This window comes from Eretmochelys imbricata, chromosome 4 (assembly GCF_965152235.1).
Source record: "Eretmochelys imbricata isolate rEreImb1 chromosome 4, rEreImb1.hap1, whole genome shotgun sequence".
NCBI lineage: Eukaryota > Metazoa > Chordata > Testudines > Cheloniidae > Eretmochelys > Eretmochelys imbricata.
In genome coordinates this window covers 94,979,313-95,006,585 of record NC_135575.1, presented here as the reverse complement: position 1 = coordinate 95,006,585, position 27,273 = coordinate 94,979,313, and the positions used below count along the sequence as shown (strand labels likewise).

Genomic DNA, 27,273 nt, shown 5'->3' with positions numbered 1-27,273 from the left:
GTTTTAGGGTCCAGACCTACAACTGGCTCATCATGGGTGGACTTTTGTACTCCCAAGGAGCCCCGCTGGCCTCAATGGGGCTCATGTGGGTAAGCATCTACCTGCCTGGATCCACTTGAAAAACAGGGGCATTAATATGCTGGACGGGGAATTAGTCATACACCTTCAACTATAACAGCAATACAAGCTGTTCACCTAACTGATCTCTCCACCAATGAAGGGAAAGCTCATCCAGCCAAGCAGCTGTGATGTCATGCTTTCCACTGGGCAGTGCAAGGTTGCTGAAGTTGTCTTACAACTCAGTTTACACTCCGTGTATCCATTCAGGGTTTTAGTAAGAAATAGTTTTAGACTTGAATAAAAGGATATTTCTTTTGGTAGGGGTTTTCAAATGATTACAATATATGTCTTTTAACCAAGTGTTGGGGGTGGTGAGAAGAACACAGTAAACAAAAGTAAGGGGGATAGGAAGGGCTAAAGAAAGAAGTAAGAAAAAGAAAAATAAGCTGCGTCTGAGACTGGACCAGAAATGGAGAGCAAGGAAGCAGAGGACCCTGCTCTGGTGAATCTTGTTCCAGGAAGACGCAGATCCACTGAGCCAGGATTTACTTTCCTTCACTATAGTGACCCTCTGTCCCACATCTAGCTTGGTATGGTGGAGAGATTAGTACTGCTCCAAGAATATATAGTCCCCTCATTCCCCGTTAACCAAATACTATATTGGGAGAGTTTACTTTTCCATAAGAGCTGACAGAATTTGTTTTTGTTTTTTAGACAAGCAATAAATAATCCAGTGCTTTTCCAATTATAATGGAATTGAAAATTACCCTGGTAATCTTTACTAGACCTAGAAATTACGAAAGGCAGCCTAAAACAAGTCAAGTTCACTTTCCAGTCAAATAAAACCTCCGTATATGAAGTTTTCATCTAAAGATATTAGGTACTGTAGAAACAGTAGCAAGTGAACTAGTTTTGTTTTAAAATTAATTTTGTTATCTTAAATCAACCAAGAAACTAAAATACTCACAGATTTCTGGGCGGCTATTAGCTGGAATCTGGCTTACTCCACACAGGGCTTTCCAAAAAAAATACCACTAGAATTCTGAGATCCTTTTTAAAGGCTTATTTGATTGAATCAACTACTAACACAGCTGACCTGAGGTTTTAATCCCAATCCATAGCACCAAATCACATAAACCCAAAGAAAGCAAAAAAGCAAAACGTTTTTAAAAGAAAATATTGCCACAGAAAGATTTTCACCATACCCAGGAAAAGCATCTCTCACACAAGCCTATTGTTATTCTTCACCACAAAATGCTCATTAATAGTACGTCAAGAATATTTTTAACCTGTGGTAAATTTCCTGAGTCCATCATAAGAGATTTTCATTCCCAGGAGAAATTTTATATTCAATAAGAAAGGCCAACAGGTTAAAAATATTGAAGATAAATCAAATAATCAGTTTAACAGATGAAAATTCTGTTGAAAAGAAAGCAAAAGCTGCTATGCAGTGCTAGAAAGAGCCCAAATCAGTCATGCACCAGCCCACATTTCTCCCCACCTCAGGCAGCTGGTTGCTAGAGTTATCTAGAGGCGAAGCCTCCAAACTTGGGGTCTCAGCTCTTATTTGAAGCACCTCTTCTGTTCCCATACTGCTAGTGGAGTCTTGAGACTGCAATAATGAACTTGCACGATCTGATATTGTTTCATCTATGGCAGAATCACTGTTTAACTAAGAGAGAAAAAAAACAAATGTGAAATATTTCAGTGGTTGACTGGAACCGTATAAGCTAAAGACAACAAGAAATTAACTGAAGTTTGTTTGAAAATAGTTTGCTTCAACCAAATAAGTATTATTATTTATCTGCACATCACAAAAAAACCCCCATATATTAATAAAGTACTCTACATCGCCACTCAAACCATTATGTGCATGTCTCCAACATTTAACTTTCCTTCAAAGGGAGTTTAAAGGTCATTTTTGGTACACAGAAAATGTTCTCTATTTTGTTAATAAAGATTTTTTTGTGCTTCTGAAAGATGCTAGAATGAAATTCTTTGGCATGGGCAGTGATAGTGCAAGCTTTTGCATAAATGTGCCTCACCTATGACTACCTCCAAGGATTTGTTTCTTTTTTGAGTCTATAATTTCTAATTTCCATTTTTGTACGGTAACAAGGTGTCTTTATTTCCTCTTTTTGAATAGGTGTCCTAAAAGGAGGAAGATAATTAAGGAGGATGGTAGTAGAGAAGATTTTTTCCAGCCAATGTCACTGTAACACCAAAGTGATGTAAAGGGTAGGTTCCCTCTCTCTTCCCAACCAGCATTACTGCTTTTGAGGCAGTTCAACTAGCTAGACACAGACTGCTAATACAATTCTAATAGTTACACTAAGAGCAATTTTTGCAGCAATCCAAATTATCTGAATTTTATTAATATAAAGTTGGATTTGGTTTCATTGGTGATACTAATATAAGGGCATCACATATTCCAGAATCTTTATTAAAGGGTCAAGTTATTTGACAAGTATAATTCGTATTGAATTTCTTGGCCAAATTTGTTCCCCACTATACGGTCTAAATATATTTCATATACCTCTTATATATCCTTCAGATATATCACTTCATCTGTGTCAAACAGAAAGGTCACAGGAACTCTGGCAACACCATAGGACCTAGAATATACTATGCATACCGTGGTTATGCCTACAATTAAACACCCATGGCTGGACTGTGTCAGCTGACTTGGGTTGTGTGGCTCAGGTTGTGAGGCTGTAAAATTGTGGTGTAGACATTTGGGCTCAGGCTGGCACCGCGGCACTAGGTGTCAGGTCCCAGTCAGGTCCCAGATCTCAGGCTCCAGCGCATGCCTGAATGTCTACACCACAATTTTATAGCCCTGCAGCCTGAACCATCTGACACGAGCCAGCTGACACAAGCCAGCTGCATGTGTTTAAGTGCAGTGTAGACATACTCTATATGAAGAATATAGGGTAATATACTGTTTTAAAATAAAAGTTTTAATTTTTCCTGGTATCTGAAGAACCCATAATCATATTAGAAAAATATTGACATTATCTCCTAAATTCTTTTCATTATCTAAGCTTTTATGTTGTTTCTTGTGAAACAGAAATTTTCTGAAGATCAAAAAAACCAAAAATTTTTCTTTTACCTCAGCTATAGTGATGATAGAGTCTTCCTATTGACATAATGACGCCAAAAAAAGCTAATTTAAATGGGGTGCTAATCAGGATAATTTAAATAGTTCTTTGCTACCTATGAATAGCTATGTTTGATTTCTGGCTCTCTTTATAGCTTTTTTTTAAAAAAAATATAGTTGATGGTAAAGTGATTATTTCTGTGCTATCATTTTATGTATACATGATCAATTTAGTAGGGGTTTTTTTATTTGGGATGGGGTAGAGTAGACAATTTCTTGTAATAATGAGAAATCTTGTAATACTTAAATGTTTACTTGGATTAAAATTATTGTAATTTTATTAAAAGAATAAATAAAAATAAAAAGTTGTTTTGATTCCACACCCACTCAATCCTTTGTTTCTCTGCTAAGGATGAAAATTTAGTGCCAATTATGATTGTGGTTTTTGTGATGTGGATACCTGTTCCCAGAACTGTACCAAGACCTTGGAATTTGCACTACCGAACAAGAGAGAGAAGGCTTTATATTCCATTACAAAGTCCCTAAGTTATCCTATCTCCAAAGGTATAGTTTATATCTTAACCTATTTTCAAAATTTAAAAATGGAAGATGATCTTAGGTGGTATATCAACACCTAACTGTAAGGGAAGAAGACCATAACAGGAAGATCATTCTTTTCCTACAAGAAAAACTACTACTGACAACCAATATTTGTTTTCACATTACAAAATCATCTAGAATATCATCACAGATTTCTCTAGTATGAATATTTAGACCTGCAAATAGCTGCACTGGAGAAAATTTAATTTAATCCTGTGATAATTTATACAAATGAGACATAAATAGGAAGTAGTATTGCATTAGTCTATTTTATATAGTACATAATGAATGAGAATGGAACAGATTAGCAATTTTAAAGGTGGAACACTAATAGAAGTCCCATAAGATCTGTGGCTGTTATTTATTTTTGCACTTCAATTATTTCAACTTGCAAATGAGGAATCCAAGCTTTCTTTTGTCAAAAACTACAAAAACATAGATTTCAGAGTAACAGCCGTGTTAGTCTGTATTCGCAAAAAGAAAAGGAGTACTTGTGGCACCTTAGAGACTAACCAATTTATTTGAGCATAAGCTTTCGTGGGCTAGAACCTACTTCATCAGATGCATGGAGTGGAAAATACAGGAGCAGGTATAAATGCATGAAAAGATGGGAGTTGCCTTATCAAATGTGAGGTCAGTCTAATGAGACAATTCAATTAACAGTAGGATACCAAGGCAGGAAAAATAACTTTTGTAGTGGTAATGAGAGTGGCCCATTTCAAACAGTTGACAAGAAGGTGTGAGTAACAATAGGGAGAAATCAGATCAGCGGCACTGCTATGGGTACCTGCATGGCCCCACAGTATGCCAACATTTTTATGGCTGATTTAGAACAACGCTTCCTCAGCTCTCGTCCCCTAAAGCCCCTACTCTACTTGCGCTATATTGATGACATCTTCATCATCTGGACCCATGGAAAACAAGCCCTTGAGGAATTCCACCATGATTTCAACAATTTCCATCCCACCATCAACCTCAGCCTGGTCCAGTCCACACAAAAGATCCACTTCCTGAACACTACAGTGCTAATAAACAATGGTCACAAACACCACCCTATACCGGAAACCTACTGACCGCTATTCCTACCTACATGCCTCCAGCTTTCACCCTGACCACACCACACGATCCATCGTCTACAGCCAAGCTCTGCGATACAACCGCATTTGCTCCAACCCCTCAGACAGAGACAAACACCTACAAGATCTCTGTCAAGCTTTCTTACAACTACAATACCCACCTGCGGAAGTGAAGAAACAGATTGATAGAGCCAGAAGAGTTCCCAGAAGTCACCTACTACAGGACAGGCCTAACAAAGAAAATAACAGAACGCCACTAGCCGTTACCTTCAGCCCCCAACTAAAACCCCTCCAACGCATTATTAAGGATCTACAACCTATCCTGAAGGATGACCCAACACTCTCACAAATCTTGGGAGACAGGCCAGTCCTTGCCTACAGACAGCCCCCCAACCTGAAGCAAATACTCACCAACAACCACATACCACACAACAGAACCACTAACCCAGGAACCTATTCTTGCAACAAAGCCCGTTGCCAAATGTGCCCACATATCTATTCAGGGGACACCATCACAGGGCCTAATAACATCAGCCACACTATCAGAGGCTCGTTCACCTGCACATCCACCAATGGGATATATGCCATCATGTGCCAGCAATGCCCCTCTGCCATTTACATTGGTCAAACTGGACAGTCTCTACGTAAAAGAATAAATGGACACAAATCAGATGTCAAGAATTATAACATTCATAAACCAGTCGGAGAACACTTCAATCTCTCTGGTCACGCAATCACAGACATGAAGGTCGCTATCTTACAACAAAAAAACTTCAAATCCAGACTCCAGCGAGAATTGCTGCTGAATTGGAATTCATTTGCAAATTGGATACTATTAATTTAGGCTTAAATAGAGACTGGGAGTGGCTAAGTCATTATGCAAGGCTTCCATTCTTTGTTTCCTAGGAAGGATTCTCTATGCATTCAGTGATCCCTCATTCCCATTCCTTTTAGCTGAAGACTTTCTAGGACTCATGTTCAAGCCCATCAACGGTACTCCTTAGACAGTTGGATGCCAGAAGTCACCTAATACAGGACAGGCCCAACAAATAAAGTAACAGAACGCCACTAGCCGTCACCTACAGCCTCCAACTAAAACCTCTCCAGTGCATCATCAGGAATCTACAACCTATGCTGAAGGATGATCCCTCACTCACAGACCTTGGGAGACAGGCCAGTCCTCACTCACAGACAGCCCCCCAACCTGAAGCAAATACTCACAGGCAACTACACACCACACAACAAAAACACCAACCCAGAAACCAAACTTCGCAACAAACCCCAGTGCCAACTCTGTCCACATATCTATTCAAGGGACACCACATCAGCCACACCATCAGGGGCTTGTTCACCTGCACGTCTATCAATGTGATATATGCCATCATGTGCCAGCAATGCCCCTCTGCCATGTACATTGGCCAAAATGGACAGTTTCTACGAAAAAGAATAAATGGACAAATCTGACATCAGGATTGATAACATTCAAAAACCATTAGGAGAACACATCATTTTCCCTAGTCACTCAATAACAGACCTAAAAATGGCAATTCGTCAACAAAAAAAACTTCAAAAACAGACTCCAACGTGAAACTGCAGAATTGGAATTAATTTGCAAACTGGACACCATCACATTAGGCCTGAACAAAGACTGGGAGTGGTTGGGTCATTACAAAACCTAAACCTAATTTCTCCCTATTGTTACTCACACCTTCTTGTCAACTGTTTGAAATGGGCCACTCTCATTACCACTACAAAAGTTATTTTTCCTGCCTTGGTATCCTACTGTTAATTGAATTGTCTCATTAGACTGACCTCACATTTGATAAGGCAACTCCCATCTTTTCATGCATTTATACCTGCTCCTGTATTTTCCACTCCATGCATCTGATGAAGTAGGTTCTAGCCCACGAAAGCTTATGCTCAAATAAATTGGTTAGTCTCTAAGGTGCCACAAGTATTCCTTTTCTTTTTGCGAAAAACATAGATCTTATATTTAAACAAGAATAATCTTTATAATGTTTTTTTAAAAATTGTACTACATATTTAATGAGCATTGATGGAAGAAAGAACACTGCACTGGAACCTCAACAGTAATGTATCTACTGCTGATAGAAGAGCTCTTTTGCTGAGTTGAGATTGTGAACTCACTTCATAGGCTTCAGAAATGCCTCCCCAAAAGCTGAACTGCACTAGTGCAGCTGCATCCAAGGCTTTCTGCGACTATGGGTGGAAGGTTTGAGCAGTATTTGCCTCTAAAAGATGCAGCTGAAGATTTAAGTTTGCAGCTGTCAGTTTTTATAACAATGGCAAGAAAAATGTTCTCTGAAGAGATCCGTTGATAGACTCATTTAACTAAAGCTTAAATAAACTTGGGTTATAAACTGATTCTTTTCACAGAAGAATGACTTACCATCTGTGATCGGGATAATATCTGACTTGCAGTCAGGGCTGCTTCCTCTTCTGAGGACTCATCAGTATCCTCCTGATTGGTCAAGTTCAAGCTGGGTGTGCTACCAGAATACTGACATTCTTGAAGGGATGGTGTGTCTCCCTTGTCAATACTGTCGAGTGACCGCCTACGGACTCCCCAGTTGAAGTTGTCCATACTTTCACCCTGTAAAAAAAAATAAAATCAAAAGGAAGTTTATGCTAAATATCTCAAATATATAATAATGAAATGATCACACCAAGACAACACAGAAGACACAGGAATACTGAATGCACTGTGAACAGAGTTTCAATCAGCCCTTCAATTTTATTGTAATTTTAAATATATTAAGTGATGTTTTTACTTTAAAAGATTAAGATATATGGCAAATGATCTGCAATTCGCATAAAATGAAGTACGATTCTCAAATTTCTCTCGGATATCTTGTATTGGGGTCTCACTAAATATGTTGTCTACAATCACATCTGTACCAATATTACATGTATCTGACTACAAAGCACAGACTAACACACCACAGACAACAACAGATTAAACAAGCCACTGCACCAGGCTGCAACTTACCTGCAGCTCCTGGTTAGCAAAAAGGAAAACACACATAATTAGAAAGAACGAGGACAAACACTTAAGATACACTATAACCAGGGGAAAAGGTTCTATTATGTATGATTTGCCAACTGTAGAAGACTGATTCAAGCTCTGGAAAAAGCTTTAGTCAAAAAAGCTAAAAAAATTTTAACTTCTCTTTTCATGTAAAATTGGTTATGAGACAAAACACTTAAAACAACATGTCTATGGTACATTTTCCTTGGTGTAACATGTAAAACAACTGTTTAAACAAGCAGTGAATGAAATCCTTGAACTTCAACACAGATGGAATCTTAAATTGACTTTAACTGTCCACATTCAGTTGACAAAACATATGAAGTCATAATTATACTCATATTGGAGGAAAACTTTGACATATTTTTAACTAGACATTCTGAAAGATATTAAGTACTTTTCAACATCAATATTTATGAAGAGGACCCCAAACACCAACGTATGGATCCTCCCTTTTCTCATTTTCCAATTGAGATATGAAGGATGGTGTGTGGTTTTGAGTGAAATCTATATTTTAGTCACCGTTTTTCCATTCTAAGTGGACAGGTAAGATCTTTGGCTTCTTCTGGGGACTTTAACAATCCTTCAATGATATAGCCAATAAGATTCCTTAAGAATGGTTCTCTCAACCAGCCCACAGGTCTAGTCTCCTCAAACTTGACAATACCAATTCCAAAGTTACTCCAGCAACTGGTTGTCTCTCATGGAGATTCAAAATGTTATCAGTATGCAAGCATGCATATTTTCCAACTTTTCCTCAGTGACTCTGTTTGCTCCAGAGAAGCGGACAGAGTATTTGCATGCAAACGTAAATGAAGAGCTAGGGATTAAAGCACTGAAAACATCCTTAAACTAATCTATTTTTTCCTCAGACTGTGAATATTACTAACATTTAAGTATTAGCAAAAAAGCATGCAGGATATTTTAATATAAATTCTAATATAAATTACTATATTTCCATTATGTCACATATAAAAGTGATGTCCTACACTTAAAAATTTTGTGTTTTTGTTGGTTAACTCTCCATATCATATATCGGTAACAGGCAGTGCACAATTTGACATAGGGCTAGGTGAACTGGTTGAGCTAGCATAAGAACTGGCTGTACCTCAGCCTGATCTATTAAAATTGACATTGAACCACATTTTGAAGTTCAAGAAAAGTAATACGTATGCGGCCCACAAACCCGTCTGTTTTTCAGATGTTAAAATTGTAGGGCCTGCAGTTGTGGCCACTTTTCTATTGGGTCTTAATGCTTTTGAATCTACCTCTTCTCAACTGTTCACTTATTCTCAGTTAATTTAGGGGATCAGATATAGGACAAAAGGGAAGGCCACAGAATACCAGACACCTCGTTGGTGTGTGTGGGCATACGCGTACTGGACAAGTAATTTGCCCCGGGGACACGAGAATCAGCAGAAGGGAGAGATGTAAGGCGCTGGAGGCCTCCGGGGAAGGGAGAAGAAATCAGGAAAAAAGAGATCAGGAGCCTGCAAAGAGGGATAGAGAAACCAGGGATGCAAAGAGAGAGCATCTCAAAGTTCAGATGAATATCTAGGCTTTTTTGAACTCATCTGAATCTAAAAACCTTCCAAGGTTCTTAATTAATTTAATATTTTGTAGGTACTATAATAACCAGATGTAACAAGGGTGAATTACAGACAGTACTGATTTCTTTTTTCACTCTCACTCCCTTCTTTTGGGGGTCAGTTTAAGACCTTTAAATTATGTTGTGTGCATACAATGCCTAACACAAAGGGACCATGATCCACAGTTGGGGTCTGGAGGCTCTACCACAATACAAAAAATAAACAAATATGAATTATTATTATTATTACTGTTAACTTTTAAACCTTTTATTACCTAATTTCATTACTTTAACAGTATGAAAAATGTGAGAAAAGAAAACAAATGCACAAAATCAGATACAATATGAATGGCAAAGGTAAGGGCAGCTTTATAAACGTATAAATATATATAAATATAAAACTTGTGTGATAGGGTGTGTGACGGGGCAAGGCCAGATGGCTATAGAAAAGTAGTGGGAGACAGATATATTAGCTCCAGGCTAAACAAATCCCTGGTTCCAGGTTAAGTGAAATGGAAGCTGCTCCAGGTCAATTAAGACACCTGGGGCCAATTAAGAACTTTCCAGAAGGCAGGGAGAATGCTAGGTTGATTAGGACACCTGAAGCCAATCAAGGGCTGGCTGAAACTAATTAAAAGCCTCCCAGTCAGTCAGGTGGGGATGCATGTCAGGAGCTGTGGAAGGAAGTTGCGCTGTTGGAGAGGCTGAGTAGTACACACCATATCAGGCACAAGGAAGGAGGCCCTGAAGTAAGGGTGAAGTGGAGCTTCAGGAAATGAGGGCTGCTGTGGGGGAAGTAGCCCAGGGAATTGTACATGTCATGTTTCTAAAAGGTCAGCTACCATAGCAGATACTATTAGGGTCCCTGGGCTGGAGCCCGGAGTAGAGGGTGGGCCCAGGCTTCTCCCCCCACCTTTGCCCCCTGATTAATCACTGAGACTGGGAGACAACAGAGACTGTGCAAGGAAGGATAATTTCTCCTCACCTCCCTTGCAGGCTTATGATGAAAATGGCTCAGTAGACTGTGACCCTTGTCTCTAGAGAAAGAAGGGTTACATGGAGGGTCACAGTGAGCCTCTGAGGCTAGCGAAATCCGCCAGGAAACGCGGGACCCACGGAGGCAAGTACAGAGCTTTGTCACAGGTGGGATAGTCTGACAATTCATTGAGATAGTATTCCATTTCAGTATATACTATTGCTATCTTACTACTTGAAATTCTGGAAATGTAGAAACGCATGAGTACCTAACATTGCGTGCATTCTTAATATGCTATTCCATCGCACCAGACAGCATTCTTACACAGTGGGCAAAGCTTCACAGTCTTAATAACAAAATCTTATGCTGTCAAAATTATTATTTCCCTGGCTACAAAACATATTCTTACAGAATAAGTGGGGAGTTAAACCCACCTTCATAAAGACAACTGAGACCTGCATCGGACATTGCAAAATTTGTAGTCAAGGTTTTGTTTTGATGGAAATCAAAATCAGTGAAGTTTTGGGACTGCTGTCCAATCTTTAATATTGTACCAACATAACCCAGCTTTTAAAACATTCTAAAATAGAAACCCCAATTCTAAAAAAGAAAGTCCAGGGTCTCACCTCTGCATCTTCCAGCTCAACATCTAAAAAGTCAAAATCTTTAAAAACTCCAAACTGTTGTTCACTGCTGTTATCTTCCACAGCCACTTCCTCCTCTTGAATTACTTCTTCTGTTGTTGATATAAGGCTTGTTTGTTGGTCCCCAACTTCTAAGTCTTCATTAGAAGAAAACACAACCTACAGAAATAGATAATAATGGAAATAAACATGGCTTAAATAACGTTAATAGATAACATACAGGGAAGCCTATGAGATGGAAGATACAGTGTTACTAGAAGCCTTTACTCTTAAACTATACAATATGTAATTCTCCTGGCAATGCATATAATTAACTGGGAATTTGAAAGATGCAATAAGGGGAGAAGAAATCTCCAGGATTTAATTTCTGGAACCATGAGATAAACAGATATTTAAGGCCAGAAGATACTACTATGACGATCTAATTTGACCTGCATAACACAGGCTACAGTGTTTCACTCATTAATTCCTGTAGTAAGCTCAATAACTTCTGCTGAAACTAGAGCATATCTTTTAGAAAGATACCATATTTTGATTTAAGTGATGAAGAATCCATAAAAGATGGTTACTTATGTGCATTGCAACTGGTATTCTTCACAATGTGAGTGCAGACACATATTTCTCTCAGGTGTGCACATGCCTAGTGCACTGAAGCCAGAGAACTTTGCTTAGCAGTACCTGTCACGGTGGCACTTGCAACTTGTGGCCCTTGTAGCCCCTCCTGTGGCTACGTAAGGGTGGTGCCACCCTGACCCCCTCTCAGCTCCTTCTAAGACTGGAGATTCCAATGCAGAGGGGACCGAGTGCAGGACGTGGAATACACATCCGCACCGACATCTCGAAGAGCAACAGTTACAATACAGGTAACAGTCTTTTCTTCTTTGAGCGGTTGCAGATGTGTTTTCCACTCAGGCAACTCACAAGCAAGTTCTGATAGGTACTGCGGTTCGGAGTCTGCATAAACAGTGACTGCATAACTGTTCTCCCAAAGCTTGCACCTGACCTAGATGTTGCAGTAATAGCATAATGTTTGGTAAAAGTATGCACAGAAGACAATGTAGTAGTCCTGCAAATGTCCAATACTAAAACATCTCTGAGAAATGCGACCAACATTGCTTGGGCTCTTGTTGAATAAGCCCATAATGTTTGTGGGGACATAGTCTGAGCTACTCCATAAACTGTGATAATACAGGAAGTTATCCACTTGGAAATTGTCTGTATGGAAACCAACAGACCTTTCATGAAATTCTATTAGGAGACAAAAAGTTGAGGTGATGAATGAAATGGTTGAGTCCTTTCCAGACAGAACACCAAGCACTGCCTTACGTCTAACGTATGGAAATGCTCCTTATCTACATATGAAAATATATAGAAATATAAATATATGGAAAGAATATAGACAAGTAAATACCTTGGACAAAAACTCTGGATGTTGACTTAAGGACATTGTGTCTTTGAACTAAGTATATGAAGGTTCTGCCTTTAAGATTTGTAATTTGCGGACTCTTCTTGTTATAGCAACAAGAAAGGCAGTCTTTTTGGGAGAGGGAAAGACAATGGACAAGTTGCTATTGGCTCAAACAGAAGACCCAGGAGGGTGGCTAGTACCGTACTAAGGTCCCACAATGGGACCATTTCCTTCACAGGTGGACAATACTTTTCAGAAATCTCACTACCATGGAGTTTAAGAAAATCACCTTTCCTTGGATCACAGGATGGAATGCCGAGATTGATGCCATGTAAACCCTCAATGAGCTAAGAGCCAGATCCAAGGACTTCCAATGTAACAGGTAGTCCTGAAGACCAGCAATGTCCTGAAGACCAATGTCCAGGTTGGACATTGATCAAACTGAAAAAAGCTTCCACGCAGCCAAATAAGTAGACCTAATAGATGGTTTTCTATTATTAAGCAGGATCCTCTGAACTGCTTCTGAGCAGTGCCTTTCCTCCTCATCGAGCCACATACACCATGAAGTGCAGATTGCTCAGTGCCAGGTGAACAATCTGGCCATGGTGCTGAGGCAGCAGGTTGGAAAGGAAAAGAAGAGATTTGGGAGGTTGAACAAGACAGACTGAGAAGTTCAGAGAATCAACATTGCTTTGGCCAAGCTGATGCAGTAAGTATAAGTTTGGCACAGTCCAACTTCACTTTGAGAATAACCTGAGAGATAAGAGGGATGAGGGAAAGGCATACATCAGGGATGTTCCCCAGTTCAGATGGAAAGCATTGGTTAGAGAACTTGGACTCAGTCCCACTCAGGAACAAAACTGACGGCACTTCTTGTCCTTTGTTGCAAATAGGTCGACCAACAGGATGTTCCATTCCCTGAAAATGGACCTCTTTATGCTGCTTTTTTTGAGACAACTTGTCGCTGTCCTGCTGAGATGGACGGCCAACTGGTTTGGGAGCCCAGTAAGCGTACTGCTAGGGTATGATGTCTTCCTTGATGCAAAAGTGCCAAAACTTTATTGCTCCCTTACAAATCTGATGGAAGTGGACTCCAACCTGTTTGTTCATATAATACATTGCAGTGGTTTGTCGATGAGTATGTGAACTGCTGCTCCCCTGATATGACCCCAGAAGACACACCATGCACTGTAAATGGCTCAAAACTCCAGTAAGTTAATATGAGATGATGCTTCCTGCTCTGACCCCAAAACCTGAACCTTTAATGTTCTTAGCCTTGGTCTAGAATACGAGTTTAGGTTGAATTTAGCAGTATTCGGTCGATTTAACCCTGCACACGACCAAGCTTGTTTTGTCGATTTAAAGGGCTCTTAAAATCGATTTCTGTACTCTTCCCCGGCGAGGGGAGCAGCGCTAAAATCAACCTTGCTGGGTCGAATTTGGGGTAGTGTGGACACAATTCGACTGTATTGGCCTCCAGGAGCTATCCCAGAGTGCTCTATTGTGACCGCTCTAGACAGCGCTCTCAACTCAGATGCACTGGCCAGATAGACAGGAAAAGCCCCGGGAACTTTTGAATTTCATTTCCTGTTTGGCCAGCATGGTGAGCTGATCAGCACAGGTGACCATGGAGTCCCAGAATCACAAAAGAGCTCCAGCATGAACCGAATGGGAGGTACTGGATCTGATTGCTGTATGGGGAGAAGAATCCGTGCAGGCAGAACTCCGTTCCAAAAGATGAAATGCCAGTATATTTGCCAAAATCTCCAAGGGCATGATGGACAGAGGCTACAACAGGGACACACAGCACTGCCACGTGAAAGTTAAGGAGCTGAGGCAAGCCTACCAAAAAACAAAGGATGCAAACGGTCGCTTTGAGTCAGAGCCGCATACATGCGCTTCTATGAGGAGCTGCATGCAATTCTAGTGAGAGCCCCTACCACTACCTCACCACTGTCCATGGACACCTGCAAGGGGGGAGTCTCATGCAACAGGGATGAGGATTGTGTGGATGAGGAAGATGAGGAGGAGGAGGTGGTGGTTGAGGACAGCGCACAGCAGGCAAGCAAAGAATCCCTTCTCCCTGGCACCCAGAAACTGTTCATCGCCCTGGATGCAACCAACCCTCCCAAGGCAGGCTCCCAGACCATGAAGCCGGAGAAGGTACCTTTGGTGAGTGTACCTTTGTAAATATAATACAGGGTTTAAAAGCAAATGAGTTTAATGATTAATTGCTGTGAAGACTTGGGATGCATTCGCGGCTAGTATAGCTACTGGAAAAGTCTGTTAATGTGTCTGGGGATGGAGCGGAAATCCTCCAGCGACATCTCCATGAAGCTCCCCTGGAGGTACTCTAAAAGCCTTTCAGAAGGTTTCTGGGGAGGTCAGCCTTATTCCGTCCTCCATGGTCCTCCACTTTTACCATGCCAAGCCAGTAGCAATTAGTCTGGAATCATTGCAGAACAAAGCATTGCAGCGAATGGGCCCGGGCTTTGGTGCCATTCAAGCAACGTTCATTCTTTATCTCTTTGTGCTGGCCTCAGGAGAGTGATATCATTCATGGACACCTGGTTCAAATATGGGATATTTGTTTAAGGGGACATTCAGAGGTGACCGTTCCTGCTGGGCTGTTTGCCTTTGGCTGAAAAGAAGTCATCCCTGCTGTTAGCCATGCGGTGAGGGGAGGCCCATTCATGCTGAGCTGTTCGCATTTGGCTGACAGGGATCTTCCCTGATACTAGCCACGTGGGTGGGGGGGCAGGGGTAAAGCGATCATCCCAGAGAATTGGGTGGGGAAGTGGGGGAGGGGTTGTGTTGTATTGTGCTGCACATTCACCCTAAAATCACAGCTCCTCCTTTTAAATGGCCAACCCAACAGGCTTTGCTTGGTATGGGACAGGAGGGTGCTGCTGTTTGAAACCATTCCCACATGTTATGAAGGTTAAAGGAGCCGAAACCGTTTGCCTTACCATGGCTGCCTGCAAGCCAAAATCTGTTGCCCAGCTGAGCGTGTGTGGTGTCTCACACCAAACTGGCAGGCACTCAATATAAGAGGCAAAATGTGACCTTGTACCAAAAGGACATGTGCTACGTAATGTGAATCGCTTGATTCAGTGTGAAATAGTGTTCCCTTTGTTCTGTAAAATGTATCTTTTAAAATACTACTCTCCCTTTTTTTCCTCCCACAGCTGCAAATGTTTCTATGCTCCCCCATCATCTCTGTCCCAGAGGCTAGCGCAGATCAGAAGGTGAAAAAAACCACACTTGCGATAAAGTGTTCTCAGAGCTCATGCAGTCCTCCCGCACTGAAAGAGCTCAGCAGAATACGTGGAGGCAAACAATGGCAGAGACCAGGAAAGCATTAAATGAACAGGATGAGAGGAGGGAGGAGCGCAATGAGCGGAGACAGGATGCAATGCTGAGGCTAATGGGGAAGCAAAGTGACATGCTCAGGTGTCCGGTGGAGCTGCAGGAAAGGAAGCAGAAGCACAGACCGCCGCTGCAGCCCCTATATAACCGCCTGCCCTTCTCCCCAAGTTCCATATCCTCCTCACCCAGATGCCCAAGAACATGGGGGTGGGAGGGGAGGGCTACGGGCACCCAGCCACTCCACCCCAGTGGATTGCCCAAGCAACAGAAGGCTGGCATTCAATAAGTTTTGAACTGTAGTGTGGCCTTGTCCTTCCCTCCTCCCCTCATCCACCACCCCACCCAGTGCTTCCCTCCTCACGCATCCCTCCCGGGCTATCTTGCAAGTTTTCCCCCTATTTGTGTGATGAATTAATAAAAAATACATGATTTTGAAACAATAATGACTTTATTGCCTCTGAAAGCGATGATCCAAGGGGGGAGGTCGGTTGGCTTACAGGGAAGTAGAATCAACCAAGGGGGCAGGTTTTCATCAAGGAGAAAAACAGAACTGTCACACCTGGCCAGTCATGAAACTGGTTTTCAAAGCTTCTCTGATGCGCAGGGCACCCAGCTGTGCTCTTCTAAATCTCCCTGGTGTGTGGCTGTGCGTAATCGGCCGCCAGGAGATTTGCCTCAACCTCCCACCCTGCCATAAACGTCTCTCCCTTACTCTCAAAGATACTGTGGAACACACAGCAAGCAGCAATAACAACGGGAACACTGGTTTCACTGAGGTCTAACCAAGTCAGTAAACTGCACCAGTGAGCTTTTAAACATCCAAATGCACATTCTACCACCATTCTGCACTTGCTCAGCCTATAGTTGAACTGCTCCTTACTACTGTCCAGGGTGCCTATGTATGGCTTCATGAGCCATGGCATTAAGGGGAAGGCTGGGTCCCGAAGGATAACTATAGGCATTTCAACATCCCCAGTGGTAATTTTCTGGTCTGGGAAGTAAGTTCCTTCCTGTAGCAGTTCAAACGGACCAGAGTTCCTGAAGATGTGAGTGTCATGCACCTTTCCCGGCCATCCCACATTGATGTCGGTGAAACGTCCCTTGTGATCCACCAGTGCTTGCAGCACCATTGAAAAGTACCCCTTGCGGTTTATGTATTGGCTGCCAAGGTGGTCCGGTCCCAAGATAGGGATATGCGTTCTGTCTATCGCCCCACCATAGTTAGGGAACCCCATTGCAGCAAAGCCATCCACTATAACCTGCACATTTCCCAGAGTCACTACTCTTGATAGCAGCAGCTCAGTGATTGCGCTGGCTACTTGGATCACAGCAGACCCCACAGTAGGTTTACCCACTCCAAATTGATTCCCGACTGACTGGTAGCTGTCTGGCATTGCAATCTTCCAGAGGGCAATTGCCACTCGCTTCTCAACTCTGAGGGCTGCTCTCATCTTGGTATTCTTGCGCTTCAGGGCAGGGGAAAGCAAGTCACAAAGTTTCATGAAAGTGCCTTTATGCATGCGAAAGTTTCGCAGACACTGGAAATCATCCCAGACCTGCAACACTATGCGGTCCCACCAGTCTGTGTTTGTTTCCCGGGCCCAGAATCAGTGTTCCACGACATGAACCTGCCCCATTACTACCATGATGTCAAAATTGCCAGGGCCGGTGCTTTGAGAGAATTCTGTGTCCACGTCCTCATCACTATCATGATCGCGTTGTCGTCGCCTCTTCACCTGCTTTTGCAGGTTCTGCACATACTGCAGGATAATGTGTGAGGTGTTTGCAATGTTCACAACAGCAGCGGTGATCTGAGTGGACTCGATGCTTGCCATGGTATGGCATCTGCAGGAGAGCAGAGTTGCAGCGGAAGCGGTGGATGACGACGGATGCCACGAGAATAGATATTTATACAGAACGACGAGAGGACCTGTGAGGTGGATTCATGGCACCAGGAGAACAGAGTTGCAGCGGAAGCAGTGGAGGACGATGGTTAGCACCGTGCACATTTCCCGAGGAAGAACACAAGTACCCTGGAGCACACAACAGACAACATGGAGAAATTCGCTATTGAGACAAGAGCAACAGAGCAGAGTTGTAGTGGAAGCGGTGGATAATGATGACGGTTAGCAGTCCTACTGCACCGTCTGCTGACAGCAGTATAGTGTCTGCACGGAAAAAAGGCACAAAACGATTGTCTGCCATTGCTTTCACGGTGGGATGGGCAACTGACGACATGTACCCAAAACCACCCGCGACAATGTTTTTGCCCCATCAGGCATTGGGAGCTCAACCCAGAATTCCAATGGGCAGCGGAGACTGTGGGAACTGTGGGATAGCTACCCACAGTGCAATGCTCCGAAAGTCGATGTTAGCCACGGTACTGTGGACGCACTCCGCCGACTTAATGCACTTAGTGTGGACATACGCAATCGACTGTACAAAATCCATTTCTAAAAATTGACTTCTATAAGATAGATTTAATTTCGTAGTGTAGACATACCCTTAGATGTGCTCCTCAACCTAGTGTGGAGGCATCAGTCACCAAAGTGGACGATGGGCAAAGGGAACACTCTAGCATACATTATTCTGTTCTGCCCACCACTGTAGAAAGTCCAGAATCTCTGGACAAGCCTGTGACTTGCAGCTAGGGGGACAGACCAACTTCAACCATGCCTGAAGAGGATGATGATGCAATCTTGCATGCTGAATCACATAAATGCATTCAGCCACATGTCCTAGTATCTTTATGCATACACAGACCATGGTCAAAGAATGAGACTGGAGATCCAGATAAAGGCAGCAAATTGTCTGGAATTGCTTGTGTGAGAGAAAGACCTTTGAATTCATAGACGCGAGAAGGGGGACAAAGAACTTGATTTTTTTAGATGGAGTCAATATCGACTTTATTTTTTTTGAAAAATCACCCCCATTTGATCAAAGCGGTCCAGTGTGAACTGGACATGACTAAGGACTTGTTCTTTAGATCTGCTTCTCACCAGCCAATCATATAGGTACAAGACGACATGAATTCCCCTCCTTCTGACATGGGCTGCTACCGCCTTCGTGCATTTGGTAAAGACCTGTGGGGCTGACGACAGGCCAAAGGGAAGAAACATGTACTGATAGTGTTGACTGACAACAAGGAATCTCAAGAACTTCCCATAGCCTGGGAAAATCACCACAGGGAAACAGGCATCCTGAAGATTGAGAACAACAAACCAGTCATTGTAATTTCAGGCAGGAAGAATAGTAACCATGAGAAATTTGCTGAGACTGCAGAGATTGAGGATCCATCCCACCCTCTACCTTGGACTTGGGGATCGGGAAGTACCAAGAGTAGAATCCCTCTCCCTGATGAAGAGGAGGAGCCTCCTCTATAGCTCCTAGAGCACACAAAGGCCAAACCTGCTGAAAAACCTGCATCATCCTCCTCTTCAGGCATGGTTGAAGTTGGTCTGTCCTCCTCCTACCTGCAAGTCACAGGCTTGTCCAATTGCCTCCAGAGATTCTGGACATTCTACAATGGTGGGCAGAACAGAAAGCTCATGAGAGGAGTCCTTGAAAAGGGATAGGTAGGGAAGTAGAATTGGGGGGATAGACAGAAATTGTATGGTGTAACCTAATCCGACAGTGCTTAGGACCCATCTGTCCATAGTTATTGTTTCCCAAGAACTGCAGAAGTGAGACAATCTATCTCCAGACTGATGAGACAGGTTTGAAACGTTCACAAGTGGTATGCTGTTCTTGATATAAAAGTCAAATAGGTTGCTCCTCCCTGAAGATGGAGGAGAGGCTGACTGAGTAAAAGAGCCAGAAGATCTTTGCCTCTTTAATTTATGTCCATTTCCAGAGAAACTTTGCTACCTAGCAGGGTAGGACAACTGATGAAAGTATCGCTTAGAGAAATATTGCTGGTGATGTTGTTGACCTGCAAAATGACATTCTTATGGCCTGGGCGTAAACACTGAAAGACCATAAAGTAGATCTGTAGTCCTTAAACGAATGTGAAGTCTAGACAGTTTTCTCAGAAAACAAAAACTGACCAAACGATAAGTTCTCTATGGCCTGTTGAACTTCAAGAACTATGCTAGAGTTCTATAGCCTCGAGGCCCTTCTCATCGTCACAGCTAAAACCACAGATTTACATGAAACATCTGCCATATCCAGTGCTGACTTTAAAGACATCCTGGCCACCAAATGTCCCTCTGTAATAAATGACTCAAACTCTTCCCTGGAGATTCACGGAACTTATCCATAAATTTGGACATGGAGTCCTAATTTACAAAGTCTTATTTAGACAATAATGCTTGCTGGTTGGCAATGTGGATTTGCAATGATCAGGTTGAATACACTTTTCTCCCCATCAAATCTAACCGTTTAGACTCTGTCTTTAGTAGATTTATACCTCCCTGTCAGACTCTCTTAGTTTCTGCAGTCACAACCAGGGAATTAGGAGGTGAATGCAAGAAAAAACACTCAAAAAAACACTCTCTTGCATGAGGACGTTGTCAGGATGGGTCGTGGGCAGACTGTGTGCACTGGTTAGCTACTAAGTTGCAATCAGGAGTGAAGTAGCAGGGCTGAGGGGGAGCAGGGTCACAATGCCAGGAAGTCTGGGTCAGGCACCAAGTTGCAGGAGAATAGCAGAGTTGGGGTGAACTAGGTCAGGATATCAGGAAGTCAGGATCAGGTGCCAGGTTATAGACAGCAAGCAAATAGTTGAGGACCAACCGGAGTCAGAAGCCAGAGTCTAGGGTCGACAGCAACAAGGTCTGGAATGGAGGCAGGCAGGCAGTGCTGTTGCTCAGACAGATCCCCATGATGGGTTTCTGGTTTAAATACTAGCATCAGCCTATCAGTGGGATGTGAGTGGAAGCCATTCAGGCCCTTCTGGGCAGTACTTTCTGCAAAGCCTAGCTCAACAGAGTCTTCCAGTGGAAATCCTAGTGTAAGCTTCCAGTGGCAATGTGGAAGTGTCAGTAGCCCAGAACCCGCATGGTCCCAGGTCAGAACACATACCTACAGGTGCTATAGATGCTGGCATATTCCACAGAGATTTGGCAGGTTTCAATATCACTTTATGTTTAGGGAGAAAGACTCTCCCAAGAGTTGAGAATTGAAGAACTGCCATTAAATTATGGGTGTTCTGAACAAACAGCCTGAATACCCAGTGACGATGTCATTCATCTCCTCTGGTACAGGAGATGAGGACTCAGGCACCATAGCATTATCTGATGAAGAGGAAAAAGAGGAAAGCAGAATCACTGGAATCTCATGTGGTCACATATGTAACTGTATCAAAGGTTCAGGCTGTACCAGGTCAGAGGGAGCTCCCTCAGACTGTAGCTCTAGAACGTGGTCCAGGTGGAGAGACCCCTGTAGGAACAGATGATCTGGCCCTGGACTGAGTCGATGATTGGGACCTTGCCAAATGAGAAACTTCTTAGGGATTCCAAGGAGGTCACTAGGGATAGGGATATGAGATTGGTGGCTAGTAGGAGCTAAGCCAGGATGCTTTTTCCCTACTGCGGGAGCAGTAGTGATGTGCAGGAGGTCTTGACAAATCTCTAAGAGCAGTATCGCGAAGGAGATGGAGAGATTTCCACATTTGATCCATAAGACCCTTCCAAGTAGTCTGGCAGTAATGAAGGAGCCACTCCAGATGGAGCCAATAAATGGCCCACATCATCTTCAGTCCACCATGCCAGCCTCATTGGCACCGATGACGGTACAGTTGAAGGCACTTTGAGTACTGGTACAAGCATCATACACACACACTACTGAAATAGGCATTGGAACTGAAGAAGTTGGTATCAGACCCGCAGATACAGAGTGCTCTAAAATTGTTGTTGGTACCAAAAATAGCATTTGCACTGTCAGTCCTCTCAGTACTGAACAGGAAGTCAGCAGTAACCCATGAATGATGGGTATGACGTGATGCAGACAACAGTGCCATCAACAATAAGTCAGCCACCAATCCAGGAAGTGCCAAGGACACCGAAGACAAAGCCACCACAGTCAAATGTTCTTGAATAAGTGGTGATTCACGAACAGACAAGCGCAGCACGTCCTCTGCTGTCTGATACTTCCCCACTCCTGCTCAGTATTCGGCTGTTTTTATATTCATGTTAACCTGAGCCACAGCCAACTCACTGGGAGTTTGTGTTCAGTTGGGTAGCCATGTTAGTACTATGACAGAGGTTTTCAAACTTTTTTTCTGGGGACCCAGTTGAAGAAAATTGTTGATGCCCGTGACCCAACGGAGCTGGGGATGAGGGGTTTAGGGTGTGGGAGGGGCTCAGGGCTGGGGCAGACGGTTGGGGTGTGGGAGGGGGTCAGGGCTCTGGCCTGCGGGGTGCAAGCTCTGGGGTGGGGCCAGGGATGAGGGTTTGGGGGGGGGTTAGGGCTGGGCATTGGGGTGCAGGAGAGGGTTAGGGCTCTGGGCTGGGACGGGAGATGAGGAGTTTGGGGTGCAGGAAGGGGTTCTAGGTTTGGGGGGCTTAGGGCTGAGGCAAGGGGTTGGGGCACAGACTTACCTCTGGTGGCTCCTGGTCAGCGGTGCAGCCAAGATACAGAGACAGGCTTCCCACCTGTCCTAGCACCATGGACCGTGCTGCGCCTGAAGTGGCCAGCAGCAAGTCCGGCTCCTAGACGGAGGCACGCAAGCGGCTTTGCGTGACTCTCGCCCGCGGGCACCTCCCACCCTCCCCCCAGTTCCCATTGGCTGGAGTGCGGAGCCAGTGCTTGGGGTGGGGGCAGCAGACGGAGCCCCATGGCCCCCTGCTTAAAAGCTGGACCCGCTGCTGGCTGCTTCCGGGGCACAGCGAGGTGTCAAAACAGGTAGGGACTAGCCTGCCTTAGCTGGGCGGCACCGCCGACGGGACTTTTAACGTCCCAGTCAGTGGTGCTGACCAGAGAGACCCAGTGCCTGACATGCCGCGCGACCCAGTACTGGATTGCGACCCGAAGTTTGAAAAACACTGTACCATGACAACTAAGTCCCTCTCAGAGTTGCTGCTTTCCAGGGTATAGTCTACATTCTTTGTTCCTAGATGGGATGACCTTTCATTTAGCAAGCAACCCAATCTTTGTGTCATCTGCAAACTTTATCAGCAATGATTTTATATCTTCCTACAGGTAATTGGTAAAAATACTGAATAGCACTGGACCAAGAATGGACTCCTGCTGTATTTAACTGGAAGCACCTTTGATGATTCCTCATTAATAATTATAATTTGAAATTTATTAGCCAGTTTTGTGAATTTCTGAACTGCAATTATGACAAAATATTTTTTGTTTTCTTATTAATACTATCAGACCTGAACATGCACTAGTATTTGCTACTGGAATTTAGAAATACTTACTGATGGATTTTTGGGGAGACCAGATTCTGGACCACACAGTGAGAGCACATTCATTAGCTTCTCTCTCGTTCTTCTCTGAAAATAAATAAATAAATAAATCACATAGCATAATACTTATTAGAAATACAAAATCTTCCAGGCAGATTACAAGTGTAAAACATCTGATACTTATAAGCAGATATCTCAGATGTTGAGGTCTTAAGAAATATCTTTAAAGAAAAAAGATTTTCATTATGCCAATACAGTTACCATTGCAAAATAGTTAACTAATATTCAGTAACTGTTAAGACATACTGTTGATTCCAAATTATATTTCAAACACACACACTATATACATTACACTGTACTTTTTATTGAGACACATGGATTTTGCTGTATTTTCATATAATGTACCTGTGACAGCTGCGGCCTTTTCCAGCTGACAGGGACCAAGGCATTGGAATTGGACCCAGATGAAGTTGAAGAAGTGCTCCGAGTAACAGCAATGACTTTTGGCTTCCCATTTCTGCCAGCTGCACTGTGCTGATCACCATATTTATTCCCAATAATTGGGGTCTGCCAGATGAAAAATAAAATAAAATCAAAGAATCATAGAAATACAGGGCTGGCAGTGACCACAAAAGGTCATCTAGTTCATCCCCCTGAACTATGGCAGGATTAAATTCCATCCCTGACATGTGTTTGTCTAACTTGTCTAAATGTTAGTTTCAAATTCAAATATTTATTAGTAAGACATTATTATCAATTTCAGAACTACTAGTAGTATTACACTAAAACTCAGTTTACTAATTTAATTTCGTAAGCAACAGCAGAACCTCATATGTGATTATACTAAGCACCCACACACCATACGTGCAGCATGAGCCAGAATACGAAGAACATACCCATATTTTGCATGAAGTTGTATCTTGCATATTTGCTGCCCCCCACTCCTTTTTAAAAATATGTAAGCTTGATACAGGAAAGCCAATCTTTTTTCAAATCTCATCTTAACATATATCTGGGCCAACACCAGAACACAGGATCTGAACTCTCTCAAGCTTTGGGAAGTTGGTTATGGCCTGTTAATGTACTCTTTTTTGCCCCCTTTTTTTAAACTGGCCCCAAACTCTACTATTGGCTTTATGACTAAATGAAGGATTTTGTGAAACAGTTTGTTTGAATGCAAAATATGTAACAAGGTGTGTTTATAAAGTATAAAAACACATTTGGTCTAGTTTGACAACCTAGTGACTTCAGTGAGAAATGTACATGTAAAACTTGCACTCTACTCGTTAAACAGTCAGGGAAAATACATCAAATTCCACAAAAAAAAAAATCTGAGCTTGTTTAATGCAAAAATTACTGCCCATTTTACTGTTGATAACCACAGCCCAAAATGAAAATTCTAATGCACTAAAATTTGTGACCCGAACTCTGTCCCAGTTGGAATGTAATCTGAATCACAAAATAATTTACATACAGCTGACATTTTTGGTTTGTATATATGCACCATATTATTTTCCACAGATAGCTGAAGCCCTTTTAGGTCAAAGTTGATGCTACTGGTGAGAAAGACGCAATCTTGACTAAAGTTTAGATAGGCTGCTTTATGACAAGACTGGAATACACTGGATAGGATTAAATTATTTTTGAGATAAAAATGGAATATACAATTCTTGGCAAATTATGATGATTAAGGGCTTGGCAGTGCAACCCTTATATTGGTGACCACTTTCTCATGTGAGTAGTCCCATTGACTTTAATGAGGCTACTCCAATGAGGAAGTGCTCAAAGAGGAAGGATTACACAAATTGAGCCCAAACAGGACCCAAAGTTCACTTTTCAGTAGTAGTCTAATTTAATTAAGTCTGACAAATAAACTACTTAGGAGTTTAATATTATTAAATCTTAAAAACTGGTTAGTATTTATTTTTTTCTAATTACATCTTTCAAAACTCTTGCATTATAAACATGAGTAATAAGAGAATCTCAGATTGTAATATGATGTCATTATTACATTCCAATTATAGATAAGAATTACCTCTGATATATCAAAATGAAAATCTAAGGTCTTCCCAGGTAGTTCCTTGGAGACATTATTAAACATTTTTGTGAATGAGATTTCAGGAGAACCTATATCACCTCCATAAGATTTTGGAATATCATTAGGTACAACAAGACTTGCTGATCGAGACACCACCAGTTTCAAAATATTAAGGGCCTCCTTCCAGTATGGACTCTACCAGAAAATAAAATGTACACACATTACAAAATAGTTACTTCCACTAAATGTAGCAATCTATAGCACACAGCAGACTTTGTTCATGATACTTTAGGTGGACAGGTGTTAATCACAGATTTTTCCGTTTTAAAACACGTACAGAAAAGCTCACCTCTTTCAATATCAATGTGTACCCTTTGTATATATAAGTCTGGAAGGCACAAAGCAAAATATGGCAAAATTTCAGCTGCCATGTTCACTCCAGGCAATGAATAGCATAAAACTGTTATTATACAGTGCATTAAGACATTACATGAAGGAATGTGCCTTGAAAGTGTCTGATGTATGTATGCATTGTGATAAACACAATTGTTAGAATGTGTTAGTCAGATATAAAAAAAAAAAATTGTGATAAAGAAATGAACTTTATATAGTGAAATAATACTTCCTAACATTTCTACAAACAACTTGTCCCAGTGTTCTGTATTCTAGATTAAGGCCTTATGGTCTGTAAGGGGCAGAGGATAGTAGGGATGGGGATATACCCTGCATTCTGCTTCCTCCTCAAGGAGAGAGACAATAAAGTGGAGATAACAGAGCATACAGGAAAGCAGGTAGTAGAGCAAGGAAAGTGAGAAAAGGAGTCTTTGGAAGTAGCAGAAGGGGAGGCATTGGAGAAAAGGTGCATAAGGAGGGAATGGTAGCAGCATGAGGATGTTCCACGGCTCTGCACATCCCATGAGGCTCGCTGCCTTCTCTCCTGATTAGCCTTGGAAAGGGTCATCTGGGCATCACCCAACTGCAAGCCTTAGGAGACTTGTTGGGGACCGTTATTAGACTGCAGATTAGAACAAACCCAAATAGAGTAGTTGGCCTCCTTTCAAGCCAAAATAGTATAATTGGGAAACTGACAATCTTATTTAGACTTCTCATTTGGTTGATGATCCAATTTTAGCTCACAAGGCTTGTGCATGTTTTGGGGAATAGGACTTTGGTTGACACCTGAGGAATATTCTAAGACACCTGAGGGTGATGATTGAGGGCCCCAATGAGGATCCTAATGCCTATAGGATAGTGGTCTCCAACCTTTTTACACATAAGATCACTTTTTGAATTTAAGTGCAACTCAGAATCTACCCTGCCCTTTCCCCAAAGCCCCACCCTGCTCACTCCATCTCTCCCTCTCCCCAACCCTCACTCATTTTCACCGGGCTGGGGCCGTGGGTTGGGGTCCATGAGGGGGTATGGGCTCTAAGAGGGAGTTTGGGTGCAGGAGGGGATATGGGGGTGCTGAATGGGCTCCACGAATGGGCTCAGGGCTGGGGTGCAGGCTCCTGCCAGGCAGCACTTACCTCAGACAGCACCCAGTCAGTGATGCAGCGGGGCTAAGGCAGGCTCCCTGCCTGCCCTTGCCCCATGCTGCTCCCGGAAGGGGCCAATGTGCCCCTGCGGGTGTATGTGGCTCCACACACTGCCCCTCTCTGCAGGCACCACTCCCGTAGCTCCCATTGGCCACAGCTCCCCGTTCCCAGCCAATGGGAGCTACAGAGGTCGTGCTTGCAGGCAGGAGTGCACAGAAACCCCTGCTCCTCCGTCCCACGGGGCTGCAAGGGCATGCTGGCTGTTTCCAGGAGCAGCGTGGTGCCAAGGCAGACAGGGAGCCTGCCTTAGCGGCAGCCCCGCTACACTACCAGACTTTTAGTGGCCTGAGATTGTGATCAACTGGGAGAGTCTCCAAGACCGACCAGTCAATCACAATCAACCGGTTGGTGACCAATAGGGGGTGGGGTTTGAGTACATCTCAGTAAACATCCTATTTACCCAGTTGGCGCT

The 27,273-nt window shown here is 42.8% G+C and overlaps 1 protein-coding gene across 11 annotated transcripts in view; it reads right to left on the bottom strand.

Moving 5' to 3' along the window:
- FRYL (FRY like transcription coactivator) overlaps positions 1-27,273 on the bottom strand; it is a 427,650-nt gene that overhangs the window by 55,547 nt on the left and 344,830 nt on the right. For all 11 annotated transcript variants that reach the window (XM_077815668.1, XM_077815661.1, XM_077815665.1 and 8 more), the window contains 6 exons: positions 25,261-25,458; positions 23,631-23,792; positions 23,238-23,312; positions 11,076-11,252; positions 7,247-7,450; positions 1,562-1,732 (listed from right to left, as the gene is read on the bottom strand). In XM_077815668.1, the coding sequence (XP_077671794.1) occupies positions 1,562-1,732; positions 7,247-7,450; positions 11,076-11,252; positions 23,238-23,312; positions 23,631-23,792; positions 25,261-25,458 (987 nt within the window). The remainder of the gene's footprint in view (positions 1-1,561; positions 1,733-7,246; positions 7,451-11,075; positions 11,253-23,237; positions 23,313-23,630; positions 23,793-25,260; positions 25,459-27,273) is intronic.